The following is a 16,319-nucleotide window of genomic DNA, read 5'->3' on the forward strand; positions in this document are numbered from 1 at the left end:
AAATGAGGAAAAAAGAAAAGAAAAAAGATGTAAGATATGTAATATGAAATCCAATGACATTAGTTTAGAGCAGTTAGTCTTACATCAATATTAATTGGGTTGATCTGAAAGAGAGATACAAGGTATCAATCTAACTCTAAAAAGGGATACAAAATTCAGTATTTGAGGGCAACTTTACAAACGGTAACATTTGTGGATTAGGTAACTTCAGAAATATTAGGCTCAGGTCTGTGACTCCGTTAAGGAAGTACTTATAATTACATGCCCAAAAGCTTTTCTGAACCAAGACTTACCAAGCCAAGGGCACGAACTGAATGCAACTTAAATGGTAGAGAATCAGTTATGAGAGAAGCATGATGTGTTTTAACAGCACTTGTTTTTCATGTATCAACCCATAGAATAAAACAGATTTTACATTATTCTTTTGTGTAGCCTTTAGAAGCAGAACAGTTTGCTGAAAAATCTATAGAGCAAAAATACTGTAATCCTTATGTTCTGATTTGACAGAATTTTACATAAAACTTGAAAATTTAATCCATTCCTAAAGGAAAATAAAAAGCCGAACTTATGACAGGATAACTATAAGTGGTGGATTGTCCTTAGCTACAACCAGCAATAAGGCTCAGCTATAAATGTTTCCTTCAGAAGCATAAGACTTCATTCCATGAGAAATTATTGTGGTCAGTATCAGCAGCATGCAGGTGTCAGTCTGCACCCACTGACATATTAAACCGAACAATGAAGTAGAAGTACATCATTCATTGATTCTCTGACTACACTTCCTTCAGGCAGTCAAATTCAGAAAGGGATTTAATCCCAAGGAAAAAAAAAAATCAAATGTAATACAGATAGAAGGAAGCCCTCCACCAACCCAGGAGATCACAGAAAATGATGAAGCTTTTTTAAGATCTCCTGTTAGCGTAACATTAAGGCAAAGAAAATGTTAATCATTTTACCTTGTTACCAGCTTTCTGCTAAGCTTGTGATTAAGCTGTTTCTTTTCTAATACTTTTCCCCACCCATTGCACTGATGAATCAGCACAGATAATGTTAACTTCCATTTGCAAAATTAGCAGTCTGTCTAATCCAGCATCTACTCTCTTACCGTAATGGCAATGATTAAAGGCTTACATTTTGCTTAGGTGGAAAAACACTAATATTTGCAATAATTAACATGGAGAGATATCCCCTGTCCCTCAAGGTTTCTCTACCATGAGGAGTTAACTGTAGCATCTTAGACACGGCTGGCTGCAGGTATAGAAGTGGTCTGGGGCAGAAGAGGGTAAACGCAGCAAAAGAGCCCTTTAAGGGGTGGGCACTACCTATGTTTGTCTGCTGGTGGAAACGGGGACCACCACCTCCCTGATGGATACAGACAGAACAGCCTCAGCCAGTGAGCAGTGGGGGTGATGTAAAGTGACAATCAGCAACAGACAGCCCAGCTCCTTACAGCTCTTCTGGCTCTTCCCCAAACCCAGCTGGATATCACAGTTCAAAAAGTGCAGGACGAGGTACTGCAGAGAGGAGACAAATATTGTGGGAGCAGAAGGGACCGAAGAAGCTGCTGAGGGAACTGGAGCCGCTAGAAGGGTGGGCTGCCAGAGGGGGACACAGCGGGGACTGCCACATCCCAACAGCAGGGGAAGGGACAGTGAGATTAGCGAAGGGTGAGGAAGAAACCTGCCCACATGCAGTGTGCTGCTTCTCAAAGACTCTCTCAGTTTTGCAAACCTCACTGACGTCCTTCAACTCCCATTCAGAGTCCTCCAAAAGCCTTACTTCTGCTCTTTTATCCTGTTCTGATCCCAAAAGAAAAAAATGACGAATGAAAGCTCCCCTAACTTCTCCATTCAGCCCAGCAGCAGGTTTGTACCCATGATCTCTGGTACATACCAGAGAAAATGAGATGATGTGACTCATCTTGGGATCAAGGCATTGGTTTAGCAAAAGCAATGCAACCATAACATTTAGCTAGAGCTTAGAGAAGGCCCCGTTGTCAGCCTATGCCCTGCAGAACTCTTCAAACCTGGGAAACACTTGAGGCCCTGGTCCACGAACCTCGAGCCATCTCTTGCTTGGGCGCACAGTGACCCAAATACTTTTGCTGCCTTAAGCCTCAATCAGAGCTTCTTCAAAAGAGGAGAAAATTTGGAACTGGGATATTAATTTGGAACTTGTTTCTACCTTAAAGCAAGAAATATTTTTTTGTTTGCAGTGTTCACCACATGCACCTCATTAACTTTTTGTTTAATTTTCAGTATTTGCAAGTTTTGCAAAGCAGTATTATCCAAAGAACAGAGCTAACTGCTTCTGTCAAACAGAGACAAACCTTTCTGTTGTTTCTTGATTTAAACCTCAGCAAATCCTCCCCCTTCTAGTCTAGTGTCTTTCCAAGACCACTTGATTCCTTTCTGTATTTGATAGAAAATCCAGATATCAAGTAATTTTGAGTAGATTGGGGAGGGAGCCTAATTTCATGTAGCAATGACTTGAACTTGAATTTTATCTTTCTTGTTTTAAAGTAGACTTCATGATATTAGGTTAAGTACTATTAAAATCAATGCAACAGTGAAAAATAAATTAGTATGGAAACAAAAATTCATTTTTGTTTGCCCAGGCATTTATTTACCTTTTCTTCAATTTCTTTGAGTTGCCTCTTCTGAAGTTCAATTTTATCTTCTAGTTCTCGAATTCGCTGAAACATAAAAAAGCAAAATCGAAATTATTATATCTAATTTGAAAAGCATATGAATCAAAAACATAAGAAATAGATTAAGAGAACAAATGCCCACTATTAATGTAATACTTCCTTTATAGTTATATTAGGCATGTTCAGGCAGGATTGCTCCACATTTTCATGAAACCATGGCATTTTAAACAAGCTGCACATTTAGAACATCATGTTTACTACCAGGAATCCTAATTGTCACCCCTCGCTAATCATAATTTTAACATATACACACAGATAATTCCAGGTCGCACCAAAATTCTTAGAAGTACAACAATTCTTTCTCTGCAGCTGCCAGAAGTTTTTCTACTTACCTCGACAGTCAGCAGATGATACTATTACATTTCATTTTAACTCTCTATTTTCATTTCCTATAAAACATAACTATGGTTCTGGCATAGTCACACTACACCAGAAAAGCAGAGCAAGCAGATTTTCAGACCATCAGCAAGACACCATTCAGCTCCATCCTATTACCAGAGCCATCTCCCACCAGAGTCAGAGGGAACATCTTCAGCATATCTCCATATTTTAAAGGATTTTCCTTGTTCGGTTCCACAAAGAGTCTCAAAGAAAATAATTGTTGTTGGGTCTATATATCCTATCCTACTTCTGTCCCCTTGTTTGCTTTCTGTAAGTTAAGCTTATTTTCTTTTTCTTTTTTATTTTATTTTTCTAGGCTTCTGTATTAAGAAGATGTATTTTATCACATTTTTAGAATATTGTAATTGTTACAGATAAAGAAGGTTCATAAATATATTTTTTTTAATAGGCAAAAACCTGGAATCTCCTGCTAACAGGAGCAACTTTATACTATCAGCTTTTTTCAGGATTAACTACCTGACCTTTGCCTGGCCTACAATAGTTAAGGTTATTAACAGTTCTGAAATTTGAAAGAGAAACTGTCATGTAGTGTAATTTCTATGCAGGAAATTAATGAAATTATTAATGCAGCAGCTGTGGCACTACTCCCAAATTATTTTATTACTCCCAAGTTGATTTGAACAATAGTATCTCTTTCAAAACAATATTCAACCATTATTTATAAACCTGTGTGATCAACTGATGTCAATAGTTGATTACCTGCATTCAATTTAGAGACCTCAAATAGTGGAAAATGCCCCACAGTCATGGTTACCCAGGGCAGTTGCAGCAAGGCTGCTCCAATAATCCAATCCAATAACCTTTTTGTACTGGTTTTGAGAACTACAGAGTTTGGCATGAACATTTCAAATCTAACCTGGAACTACCCCAAAGATGAGGTACATCTACCCTGCAGTTCACCTTGCCTAGGGCATACTAGTCTCCACACAAATATTGCAGACAGGTCACAAGCAACAGCTTTGTTATTGTTGCTGCTGTTTTAAAATAAAAGATTTTGCTTAAATGACTTTTTTTGAATATTACACGGTCTGAATAAGTCAATCAAAACCTCCACTGTATGGTGCTGCATTGCTCAGAGATTTCCCCAGATAATATAGAAGCACAAATCAGATTACCCTCGTGTGACACGAGTGCGTGCAGCTTTGCTGACAGTAACAAATATCCTGAGTACCAGCCGTATTAATTTCACTTTTCCTCTATTACATTTGAATTGATTTATGCTTCATCCACTCCCTGCTCAAGACAAGTCTATCTCTCAAGCAATCACCTTCATATACTATATGTGCCAGGAATATTACAATGACTGTAAAAAGCCATGGGATGAGAAGCAGGTGGGTGTAATCACCTCTGAGATCTCCGGTCCATCATGTTACACTCCTATTTCCGTCCCACTCATTTCAGCTATGCTGATTCCTGCTTACAACCACATCCCAGGTCTGAGTGACACGCTTCAATTCTCTGGGGGTACTGCTATGCTTTGTGATAAAATTTGACCATGGTGAGATAGGTGGGGAGAAGCAATATTTTCAAATATCATTTTCACCTTCAAGATTCATTGTCTGAGATATTTTTTTCAATATCTGCTAAGAATTCGCCTCCAGAAAAAAAGGAAAATAATAAAGCCCCAAACATCTGGTGACTTTCTCACCTCAGGGTTTACAGCAAGTATTATATTATAAAAGAACATGTTAATAGGGGTAATACAGTCTTTTTCAGATTTGGGAATTCTGTTAATTAAGTAAAAATGGAGATGTTATTATTCCCTTATGAATTTTTAATCTTTTCAAAAGATTACAGCTATTCAGCTATTCTCTCCAGCTATTCATAATAGTTCTAAAAAAAAGGGCTGAGGCGTGTTTTCCAATTCCCACCCATAACCGACCATAATTGTTAACTTTTGTGAGATAAAAGAGTTTTAACAGTCTTGAGGTGAATAAATAGATATTTTCCTAAAAATCAATTTAAATATAAAGACGATCTAGCAATTGGAAGGGAATACACATAGGGCTGAATTTCTTAGCAGTGAAAATCTACAAAAAATCCTCAAAACAACTAAATTTATGTCAGTAAGGCAGATGATATGGTCTTTAGGGCAGATATTTGCATGCATGGACCTGTTCCAGACTTACCACTTAAGGATAATATGCTGAAGACAGGCGACTAGTGTTTAAATAGCTAGTATTTTCCCTATATTAGTAGAAATCACAATGACAGAAGACTTATGCTGCAAATTAGTAAGACTTTGTAACCAACTGCTTTACTACAGAAATTAAGAGTTCAAACTTAGACAGGTCAGAATTTGTTCTAAAGCACAACCGTGGGCTGGAGCTTTTCATCAGGTGTCAAAGCTTGGGGGCTGTTTACTTCTAGTTGTTTACTTGCTTTCTGCTGGAGTATTGTAGGAAGGATTATCCAGGAGGATGAAGTGGGCGTAGCTATTCCCATCAATATCCTCTGATTGTACAGGGTCAGCACTGGAAGATAGCCAGCCTGGCTCAACTATTTATATATCCTAAAAATTCTGATTTAATTCATTTATTTCCATTTAACAGCAGAGATGGCCTTAAAAAGATATACACATATATGCAATATATTGGCAGGAAAAAACTGATTCACATCTGTGTATAGTATTTAACACATAACAAAAATTACATTTCCCCATTGTACCTACCTGCATTTAGAGTATTTTCTTGATCATACAAAGATAGCAATTTCCAAAAAAATTACTTTAAAAAAATACATGTAACCTACATGCAATAATTCTAGCTTTAGTAAAAAAAGTATCTTCTAGAAGTAGCAAGAGATGTTGCTCAGTCGAAGCTGACGTTAAACTACTGAGAAGGGAAATTACACAAAACTTGCATATATTAATTAAGACCAAAGGCAGGACTGCTTGAGATTCAGTATGAGCATTTACATCTTTATCTACTGTTCCTTTTATTTGCAAGAATTAGCAATCAAGAAGCTGTAAACTCACTCTCAGGTTTTCAACACTTGATTAGATGCTTTCAGCGAATTCTGATTTGTTTATGTTTGCAAAAGCATAATTGTGACAACAAATCATGCAGAACTATTTTATTGTTATCAAGAAATTCTACCTGCTTTCACGCTTCAGGACCTAAACTGGTGATCAGTAAGTCAAGCTTTTCCTACTATGTCATATAGAGTTATAACAATTGTGCTGTAAAAGACACATTCAGCTCTATCCTTGACAAGGCTCTTGGGAACTTTGCACGGTGAATCCAGTGCATTTTCAGCTGCACAAAAAAACTATGTGAGAAAGCAACAGAATCTACTATATCTTGCTTTCAAATCAATCTTTGTTGAGAAGAAAGCCACAGGTGACTATTTTCTTTACTTTCTTTTTTAAAAAGGGAATTTAGGTATTTAAAAAGGGAGAAGGTATAGTTAGACACACCTAAAATCAGCACAGTGTTTATGTTTCCTTTAACCCCCCCCAGCATCCTCACAGTCTGAGGCGGGATGAGGGACAAAGTGGAGCGGTGATCTGCTGGGTTCTAGAAATTCCTGTGATTCTACAATTAACAGAGGCCCCTCAGTCACATGAGTGCACCTTTTGGGGACTGACAGGGTCCATGAGAATAACAATGTGTTGTCAAACCACGGGGCCATACAAAGGAATTACTGTAGGCAAACAAAGAGCCACAGTCAGGCAAAAATAGTGCAAAGAGAATGCAACAATGAAAGAGAAGAGCACAAACATTAGGGACATGGATTCTTAACACTGTCCACCTTGCCTGCGTTCAAAACCTACCTGCCAAAATAATGAATACTAATTTGTCACTGATTTTGTTACAATAGCAAATAAAACCTCACAAAACTTCTGGATGATGGATAGGTAGATTTGTGAATACTCCCTGTTACTACCTTCACCCCCGTGGCGCTCTCCTGAGTTTTGGAAAGAGGGTTGGAGGACCATCCATTTCAGGATGGAAGGCACCTACTTGATAAGTTATCCTTCCACTAGCAATGAAGTTTGTTGCTGCTTCTAAGTGCTTGCAAGCAGCCAGAGAGCAGCAGGGGCTGAAAGGGCCCTACTGCTGTACTGAGTTAACAGCAGATGGCTCTGCCTGCCAAGCTATGGCTGAAACCAGAGCTTCAGCTCTGTCAGGAATGAGGCTCAGCTGTGATGTCCATGTGCATTTCCAGACAGCTACATGAATAGATTTTAAGTTCCATTAAACTTTTTTTCTTAATAGTAGTTACATATACATTATATATACCAAGGTAAGTGACACGGCTGTGACCCTGGTGGACAGCCTAAAAATGCTTACAATTTGGTAAGAGAGGGAACATCCAGAAAGTTCAGGCAGCTAAAGCATACGTTTCCTTTGGAAGTCTTTAGTGCAAAGACAGTCATATGACTGAAAGTCTGCTACAGAACCCTAACGTGGCACTATATAGGACATGACATTACTGAACAGAGCTATAAAAGGGAAGTTTACCATCAGCCATTTCCAACTGTATAAATTATATGTTCACTGACTGCACTGATCGTATACTGCCCTTCCTCTTCATTCCGGTGCTCAGAGAGCTCCCAAACACAAAGAGCTGTCAAATTTCCCAAAAGTGGGAAAAGAAACATTTTCCTCAGCAGAAGATTCCCTCCAAAATGCTCATAACCCTCATTTCCTTTCACCTCATGAAGGAAAGAAGTTTGTCTTTCTGGGAAATAGGATACACTTATTTAAGAGCAATTTTTCACTCAAGCAATTAGTTTGCTCGGATCCATCCAAGCAGATTTGCATGGCAAGTGCCTTTAGTTTGTATCCTCTAGTACTGGTAGGAAATTTAAGGCAAGTCAGCTCTTCCTTTTTGAGGTGACAGAGGGCTGAGACACGAAGATAGGACTACACATTATTATTCACAGCAGCTCTAACCTTCCTCCAGAAGGTGAGGCTCCAAACCCACATGGAGCATTGTTGTATAGGTGGTATGCTGCTTGAGCTGGCCTGTGCTGGACTAATTCAAGTGTCTCTGCACCTACAGCTCAGTTTTCCTCACAGTTGGATAATTTCTGTGGAGACTGTTGTTTTCCAAATGCATCTAAACTCAGCAAAAGACCGGATAACCCTAGATGTAAACTCATTGTTCTCATGAATCCCTTTGCACAAAGGTGCTAATAAATGGATAATACAGTTTTAAAAACTGAATTAAAGGCAACGGATTCCTTGCAGACCATTCAAATCAGAGGTCAGGTCCAATGGAATGATATTAATGCATTGCCAGTGGAGAGCCAGCTAGGTACTGATTTCAAAAGGGAAATTTCTGTAATTTTTAGAGTGGTGTGCCTCCTGTGGCTACACTGCAACATCAAGGTTGCAAGCCACATCTCTGGGACATCTGAGGAATCACGGTTTAGGAGAAATACAAGCAACATGAGGTGGATGAGTGCCTGGAAATATTACTCTACTTTCACTAAGATAAATTCCAGTAACATGGGCTTAGAAAACTCAGCTTTCATTACTGAGCAAAGAAATACAAATAATGAAGCCAATAGTAGAAATGATGGCATTACACTTCCATTACTTAACAACATTGACTGGTTTAGACAAAACAAAAAAATTGCTCTATTAAAAATAAGTTAATTGTGTTCCCACACAGTACACATGAAGTACTTGTGCCCAACTTGTGTTATAACAGCAATCCATCTACATTAAGTACTGTTCCCATTAATTATAGAGCCCATTGTAAAGGAGTGCTGAAATAAATGGAAATCCTTCCACTGAGCTCAGTGAGCCCTGGACTGCAGTCTTGGAGCTATCATTTTTCTGCTTGAGGCCATAAATCAGCCCAGTAATGATTTATCATAATTTTGAGAGTTTGTCATGGGAGGAGCTTTGGCATTACAAGGAAACAAAATTGTTCTCAGATGCAATGAAGTACCCTACTACTCTAAGATGCTAGGTCCAAATTTCTTCCACCAAGCAAACAAAATGTATTTCCTCACTTGTTTTAGTTTTTCTTTCATGACCTCAAATTCTGATGAGAAGCGGACTGTGTCTCTTTACAATTACATGGTCCCTTACACACAGTGTGTTTTTTGGCACGATCTCGCAGCTACCTTTTTAGTAGCAAACACAGATTCTGAGAATTTTGGTGTTTTCTGTTAATTGGGTAGCGATGGGGGCTATGTGAAATGCAGTTCTTCATTCAAGTCTTTTGTCCTCTCCAATTCACTCATAGCATTAGCCAGTCATTCACAGTCCTGAACTAACATCTCGGATGGTTTGAAATCCTCAAGGAGCTTTGCCAAATGCTACCAGGAAAGGAACTACAGAGACAGATTTCCTCTACCAGACAACGATGACCACATCATCCTTCATACAGGTGTCAAGCTGCAAAACTGATGTTCTTGTTTCCTAGATAAGTGTGCAAGTAGAGAGCCCATCTGAATAAACATACTCTGTTCCTGACAGCAAAATCAAGATCAATTTATCTGGCTGCAAAATATGCTCCTTGCTGTGCTACTATAGTTGTGAAAACACAAGAATTTACTAATCAGGGGGTTTAGAAATCACCCTAATAGTTCCTGTGACACACTCTTATTGGATTTACATTCATCTGCAAATCCAAGAAAACAATTTGATAATTTTAGCACAAAGCAGACAAAGAAGGATTTGCTAAGCTGCTTAGAGCCTCAGCTCTGAAATGTTGGGAAGGTTCAGGTTGATGTACATTTGCAGAATAGACACCATGGATGGACTTATCAGACATGAACCTTGTTTTGAATCTTTGAAGCCACCTTATGATCAAGAATGTATGACATTCTGCAGCAAAAAATAGCAAGGGAAACATTTTATCTATGTGGCAAAAGGAAGAATCAATATTGTTTCATTATATTATTATTTTAAGCAGCTTCTCAACACTATTAAGGCACAGGTATGTAAGATCTTTAATAATGTGAGCAGCATAACTATGTTACATATATAAATTTAAACAAAGATGAACATAAACTGACTTGCCTTTAGCTATTACTCAAACCAGTAATAACATGATGGATAAAATTCCTTAATCAAAATAAATAAATTGTTTTCTTGATTTTTTTTTTAAACTAATGTATTTTAACAGTTGTTTAAAAGCCTCTATGGTGTTTACAATACAATTTGCATAGGTAATTGCCACATGCATTTACTCAAGCTGTTGGATCTGCTACTGAAAGGGGTCTGGACTCAGGAATCCAAATGTTCCCCTTACTCCCGTATTCGTTGAATGTGGTTTTGCATAATGGTCACAAGGAAAAAGCAAGCACACTGTAACAGCATTAGCTTAAGTTTTTTTTTTTTGTCATCTTGTTTTACTTTATGAATGAAAAATTAATGCAAATTTCACCCAGTTGAATATAAGAATTTTTGTGATACTATACCTCTCTGATTCTCACCAAGGTCTTTCTTTACATAGCAGGTAAAAATTTCATTCCTTTCTATGTTCTGCTGTCTCCACTACAATAATCCAATTAATTGTTACTGAAGTAGCAGAATTGTTCTTGTTAATCTTTATTATGCATTTGTCTTTATTTTATTATGTTTCTTTATTTGTCTTCCTGAGGAGAATGAATCTTTTAGAGCTGCACTGATGCATTTCTCAGCATGAAAGTTAATATATTCCATTAGAGTGGTCTTAGTAGTAAATCAGTGAATTTTATGAATCCATTTAGCTTAAAATAATAATTTTTTATAAGCTGATGCTGAATGACAAAAAGATATGGCTTAATTTACTAGTAAAATTGATTTATTATTTTTTTAACACTGAGACTTCTAATTTGGGCTATATTAAAAACTACATCATACACTGATATCTAACAAAAAATATCAACAGTCTTATTGCTTTCATTAGGGAAAAACAATAATTAAAGCCACATTAGCCTTAAACCTACACAGATTGGCTATTCTAAGTCTATGTGGCTCAGAAGAAAAAAATACATCCAACATCCTAAAATTGGTTTCTTGACAGCCTAGACTCGCTATTGGGGGGTAGGGAGGAAGAATAATGTAATATTTATTTAGCATTAAATTACATTATGGAATTTAAATAGCAAATATCCATGTAAGTAATTATCATAATATACGTATGAATTGAGCATAAAAAAACACATCTGTGCTTCTATAACAAACTTTACAACACTTTCTTGCCTTTCCTCAACTTCCACTGGCCTTTCCTAAGGAACAGGGTATTCAGGATTTCAGATCAGAGGATTTCAGCATTCAAACTTCAGTTAGTTTTCTTGATTCTAATACTACTTTAAGGCACAAAGTTGTTCTTGAGTACAACCTCAATTACACCTTGTTTAGGACAGAGGTAGCAGATTCTTCAGATATATTTTGTAGGTATTACACCAGCCTGGCTATAATTACTTATACAGACAAGTAGCATCATTAAGGCAGTTAGCAAAGCAGGCATGGTTTGATCTGAAACCTAAATATACGTTAGCAGTTAGCAAAGCAGGCATGGTTTGATCTGAAACCTAAATATACAGAAAACATACTTAAGGAAAAATTGTAGAATAAACATATAGAAATGGCTACAGTTAACTCTCATCTGCCATGCATGTCATCTATGGGAAATTACAGAAGTTTATTGTGATGGTGTCATTATAGCAGCAATGATGCCTTGAAAGACTCAACATTCACTCCTGCATGACAAATCAATACCACAGGTCAACTATGATTAACCTAGTCATGATGTGCTTGATGAATACAGATTTCAGTTAGAGATGCCTTTAAGAGCAACTCATGAATATAAAAATGCATTATCAACAGTAATCTATCATTTCTCAACCACAAGCATTAGTAATTGCAGAAAATGATAAAATCACTGGTAACCCTATGTACTCCTCTTCATATATAGCTGTATGCAAATGGCTGGAAATGAACTTTGATAGCATCTTAACACTTCAGAATTAAAATAAAAACATTAAAACAGATTGTATCTATATAGATTTGGATGTAAAATTATCGGAGACTCTCCCAAATTATTACTGTGTAAGTAATCTTAGTAGGAAAATTGCTACCTAATTCCTAAATTGTGACAAAACTGTGAGTTTTTGACCAAAGCAGCCTCTCTGGCAGAAGGCAACATGCCAGAGGAGGCAGTGTCTTTAATTTATCCTCTCTGACACAAGGCGATGTGGCAAAGAGGACAAATTTAAGACAGTACTTCCTTGTGCCTATCACTGAGGTACACTGAGCAGAGCATCCTCCCTCACTCTCCCCTTCCCCCAAGAGCCTTCCCAGTCAAACATTAAACCTTAAAAATTCTCCTTGGGTGAAAAATCAGCAGTCTATCAACCATAAGAGATTACACAGCAAAGGGGAGCAGAACAACTGCTGGATTTATCCAGGCTTTAGCTGAACATCTGTTGTATGTCAAGTGGCAAATCTCAGGTTCCTATTTCACACTGGCAATTACTCTATTAACAATTGTGTTGGTTTTTTTCTTAAAATTAAGGTTTTCAGAAAAAGAAAAACATCAAACCAAAAACCCAAACCAAATATTTATTCCAAATGGCTGAGCCAATATCATCTTATACCTACAGTGATATCCAACCCTATAGATTTGCAAACAAACTACTCTCCCAGTGTGAAAAGGTGCCCTGCTTATGAGAAAGCCAGGAGAACTCATGGAGGAATGGAATCCTCTGTTGCCTTGTTTGACCTTTAAGCAGTAAGAACTTGGCTTTTCAGGTCAGGGAAAAAAAAAAAAGGAACAAGGAAACTTAGTGAAGGAAATTAGTTTGGTGTTTATCAATTTCAAGATATATCTATATTTTGTCATTTCAGGATCGAAAAACATATCACTGCTTCTGACTTGTCCTTGGAGTCCATGAAAAAAAGTGCCTGAGGCATCACATTTTCAGTGAATCCTCCTCTATGGCAGTGACATATAGAGGTCAGTTTCGAGTTATACATGTTTTGTCCTAAAGGATTTTCCTATGGCTTCTTCTAGTAAAATGTACAAATAAAGTTGCAATTTCTGCTTTTATTACTAATGAATAATCCAATCTGGTCAGAGGAGCAAATGCTATAGTTTAAAGAAATCAGAGCTAAAATATTTACAGCTATATTCCAAGTATTCAGAGTTGCCTTCAGCGTTCCACAGGCATATTATATTCAGGTCTAGAGCTGAATGGTTTGCTTTACTCTGTAAAACTGAACTCCACCCAAGAATATTCCAACCCAAGTTAGAGTAAAACATCACCAGCTTAGTACAGTACTACAGTGCAATACAGAGAGAAAAAAGCTTTACACTTTTGGGCGACACAATGAACTAACATATGTTTTCTACTTCTTTTTTCTTACAATTTTATACAAAGATGAGACTGCTCTGGGAAATTCTTGGATTACATTAATAAAATCTGTCTCTCATATCCTTCCTGATTGGCAGCAAGCATTTTTTGAACTGAGTGTGTGTCAATCTGCTGCCCTTCAAGGATTTCCTAGCTTTTCTTTTTATTTAAAATAACTTAAAATGAAATCAGAATAAATTCTATTTCTATTATAAATTTTCTTTATGTTTGAGTACTGCCAACTGTGCAATTTGAATTAATCTATCCTAATTTAAAGCTTGGTTCTGATGACTTTCCACAGTTTTAAGCTCCAGAAGCAGCTACAGTCAAACCAACAGGAATATATTTTAAGTTCAATCCCATCTGGTTTATGTAAAGCACAATTTGATTTTTAAGTATTTATTAATTTCAGCCGATAACATCATCACAATACATTTTTAAGGTGATATAACCAGAATGCTGTGTGGATTTTTTGTGTTCTTTTTTTTGGGGGTGGGTGGTTTTAGTTTTTTGGGTTTTGGTTATTTTTTATTTCTGGTGGGGGGAGGAATTGAGTTTGCTTAATGAAGAACTCTATATACTGCTTCAGAAACACATATCGCTCCATTTGAAATATTTTTTGTCAGAGATGTTTTTTATAGCTACACCGACACGTTTTTCCTCTCTCTCTCAAAATGGCTTAGCATGTTATATACATATAAAAAACTACCCTTCTTAGGAGAACTTGCTAGTAATGATCTTCGTATTTTCCAAAGCTCACAAAAGTCATGCCACTGCACTGACTAGAGCACAAAAGTTACTTTTAAAATGAAGTCTTGCTAAAAATAAACCAGACACTGATTTATAAGAGCTTATAATAACAGTGTAGCACAATGAGACATTTTTGATGGCAATATATACAGGAACAGCAGTTGAACTGCACATACCCTATGGCTAGAAGCAAATATCACAAGCTGCTCATGACAGATTTTTAATTAACATATTTTGCCTCCTCCAAATAGAGAGGATGGTGTAAATCAAAGCACCTTCTTTGACGTAAAGGGAGTACTGTCAATATGCTTTGGCTGAGGATCTGTCCCCCAGACCTGCATGTTGCACTCTGGGTTTAATAAAAGCACTGTATGCCTTAGCAAGCAGATCTAATCACACAGTCTGTCTAATTTGGCTCCACAGAGGCCTGGTTTCCTTAATACAGAATGGGTGTACATGAATGGTTCCATTTATATACTAACGAACAATAATGATGTGGGGCCATGCACAGATGAACAGACCTACCAATGTAAAACAGGGCCCAACGTCCTAAAATACATTTATTTCACTGGAACGAAGTCAATACCCAGTGGCTAAGAACTAAGGCTTTATATCTGGACAAAGCAGCACACATAAAGCAGCACAGGCTCACATTTGGACAACAGTTTACCCACTTTTCTTATGCACGCCCCTGTCCCTTTCAGACAGCACTTTCCCCAGCATCTCACAAGCTAAATCCTCCAAGTCTCTGCATGAAGCAGTTCACTTACAATGAAACCCTGCAGACTTCCCTATATCACATGCCTTGTCACTTCTTCACCCAGCAAGGGGTCAAGGACCATTTCCACGCAGAAGGAGAGAACTCCTTTTCCATCATCAGATATTCTTGGACCCCCACTCTGTATGCCTGACACAGAAACTGACTCAGAGAAGGTAGTAACCAGCCTGCCAGGATAAGCACAGTTGTTCCTTTGAAACCCTTGTATTGGGCAGACCAGAAGTTAATGGAAGCAAAGAAACAGGCCTTCTGGAAGGGATCAAACTTCCAGAGTTTCAGAGAATTTGGAGTCTTTAATAGGTGGCTTCTATTTCAGGGAATGTTTGAGAGTGTTTGCAACAAGGACATTCTGTATTAAGGCTTCCAAGTCCATCACGCTATCATATCATTCTCCATAATCTCCACTTCAGCAGAATAAGAAGGGTGGTGCAGACTGTACAAATATGACCAGACCTAGACTATGGTTTTGCCAAAATAAAGTGTAATGGGTGCTTGTTAATGCCACAATGTCAGCCAAAGAAAAGAGAGGATTCATTTAATGTAGCACCTAGGGAGGTACTACACTTAGAGTGGCTTCATCCATACCTTAAGACTCTGCCAACACAGGTATGCTCTCATTTTTGTAGCATTTCAGCTGCTGCCATCTGCTAAGCTTAGATGAATGTAATCATATCAGAATTAGCCCTGTGACACTACTGATCCACGCCAGGAGGTTTTCTTTGGTTGGGTTTTTTAAACCATGGACATGTGCATACAAATTACTAGGTTATTAGTGTTGATCACTGGTCCCCATAAGGACTCACAAATACAACCTTCAAGAAGAAAACAACTGAGAAGAAGAAACTGAGGAAAAGATTTCAAATGCAATCTGTTAGTCTCCCATATCCAGGCAAATTTACTACTGTCCTTGCCTTTGTCTTTCCTGTCTACTAGGGGGGGTTAAAAATAAATTACTAAAATACTTAGCTCCTTATTAAGCAGTAGAGCTGTAACATTAGCATGTCTAATGAGATGGGCACAACACGAAACTCCAGTGACACAGCATAGAATGGATCTGGAGACAGCTACATAAACATCCATGGCTAATGAGGATATGTTTATGCTAGCATTTTTATTCAGAGCAGGAGCGAAGTTTTCTTCCACACTCATCATATTTAGCTTTATGTTGGGGACCAGCCTGTGAATACAAGGACTGGACTCAACTGGAAATGTGCTCCAGATGCTCCTAAAGTGCTCTGACCAATAGTGAGCAGTCCAGGGACCAAACAGAATATAGTCCAAACTAAACCCCTGATACTTGGCTAGGAATTTGGACTTTCTAAAAGACTGGCAAGATCCCGTTTCTCACTAATTTTCAGCTACATTAATAAGAT

The 16,319-nt window shown here is 37.7% G+C and overlaps 1 protein-coding gene across 1 annotated transcript in view; it reads right to left on the bottom strand.

Moving 5' to 3' along the window:
- The window catches only part of JAKMIP1 (janus kinase and microtubule interacting protein 1), a 98,851-nt gene that overhangs the window by 3,711 nt on the left and 78,821 nt on the right, over positions 1–16,319 (bottom strand). The window contains exon 20 of the mRNA XM_014936042.1: positions 2,630–2,695. Coding sequence (XP_014791528.1) covers positions 2,630–2,695 — 66 coding nt within the window. The remainder of the gene's footprint in view (positions 1–2,629; positions 2,696–16,319) is intronic.

This window comes from Calidris pugnax, unplaced genomic scaffold (assembly GCF_001431845.1).
Source record: "Calidris pugnax isolate Ruff unplaced genomic scaffold, ASM143184v1 scaffold14, whole genome shotgun sequence".
Classification (NCBI taxonomy): Eukaryota; Metazoa; Chordata; class Aves; order Charadriiformes; family Scolopacidae; genus Calidris; species Calidris pugnax.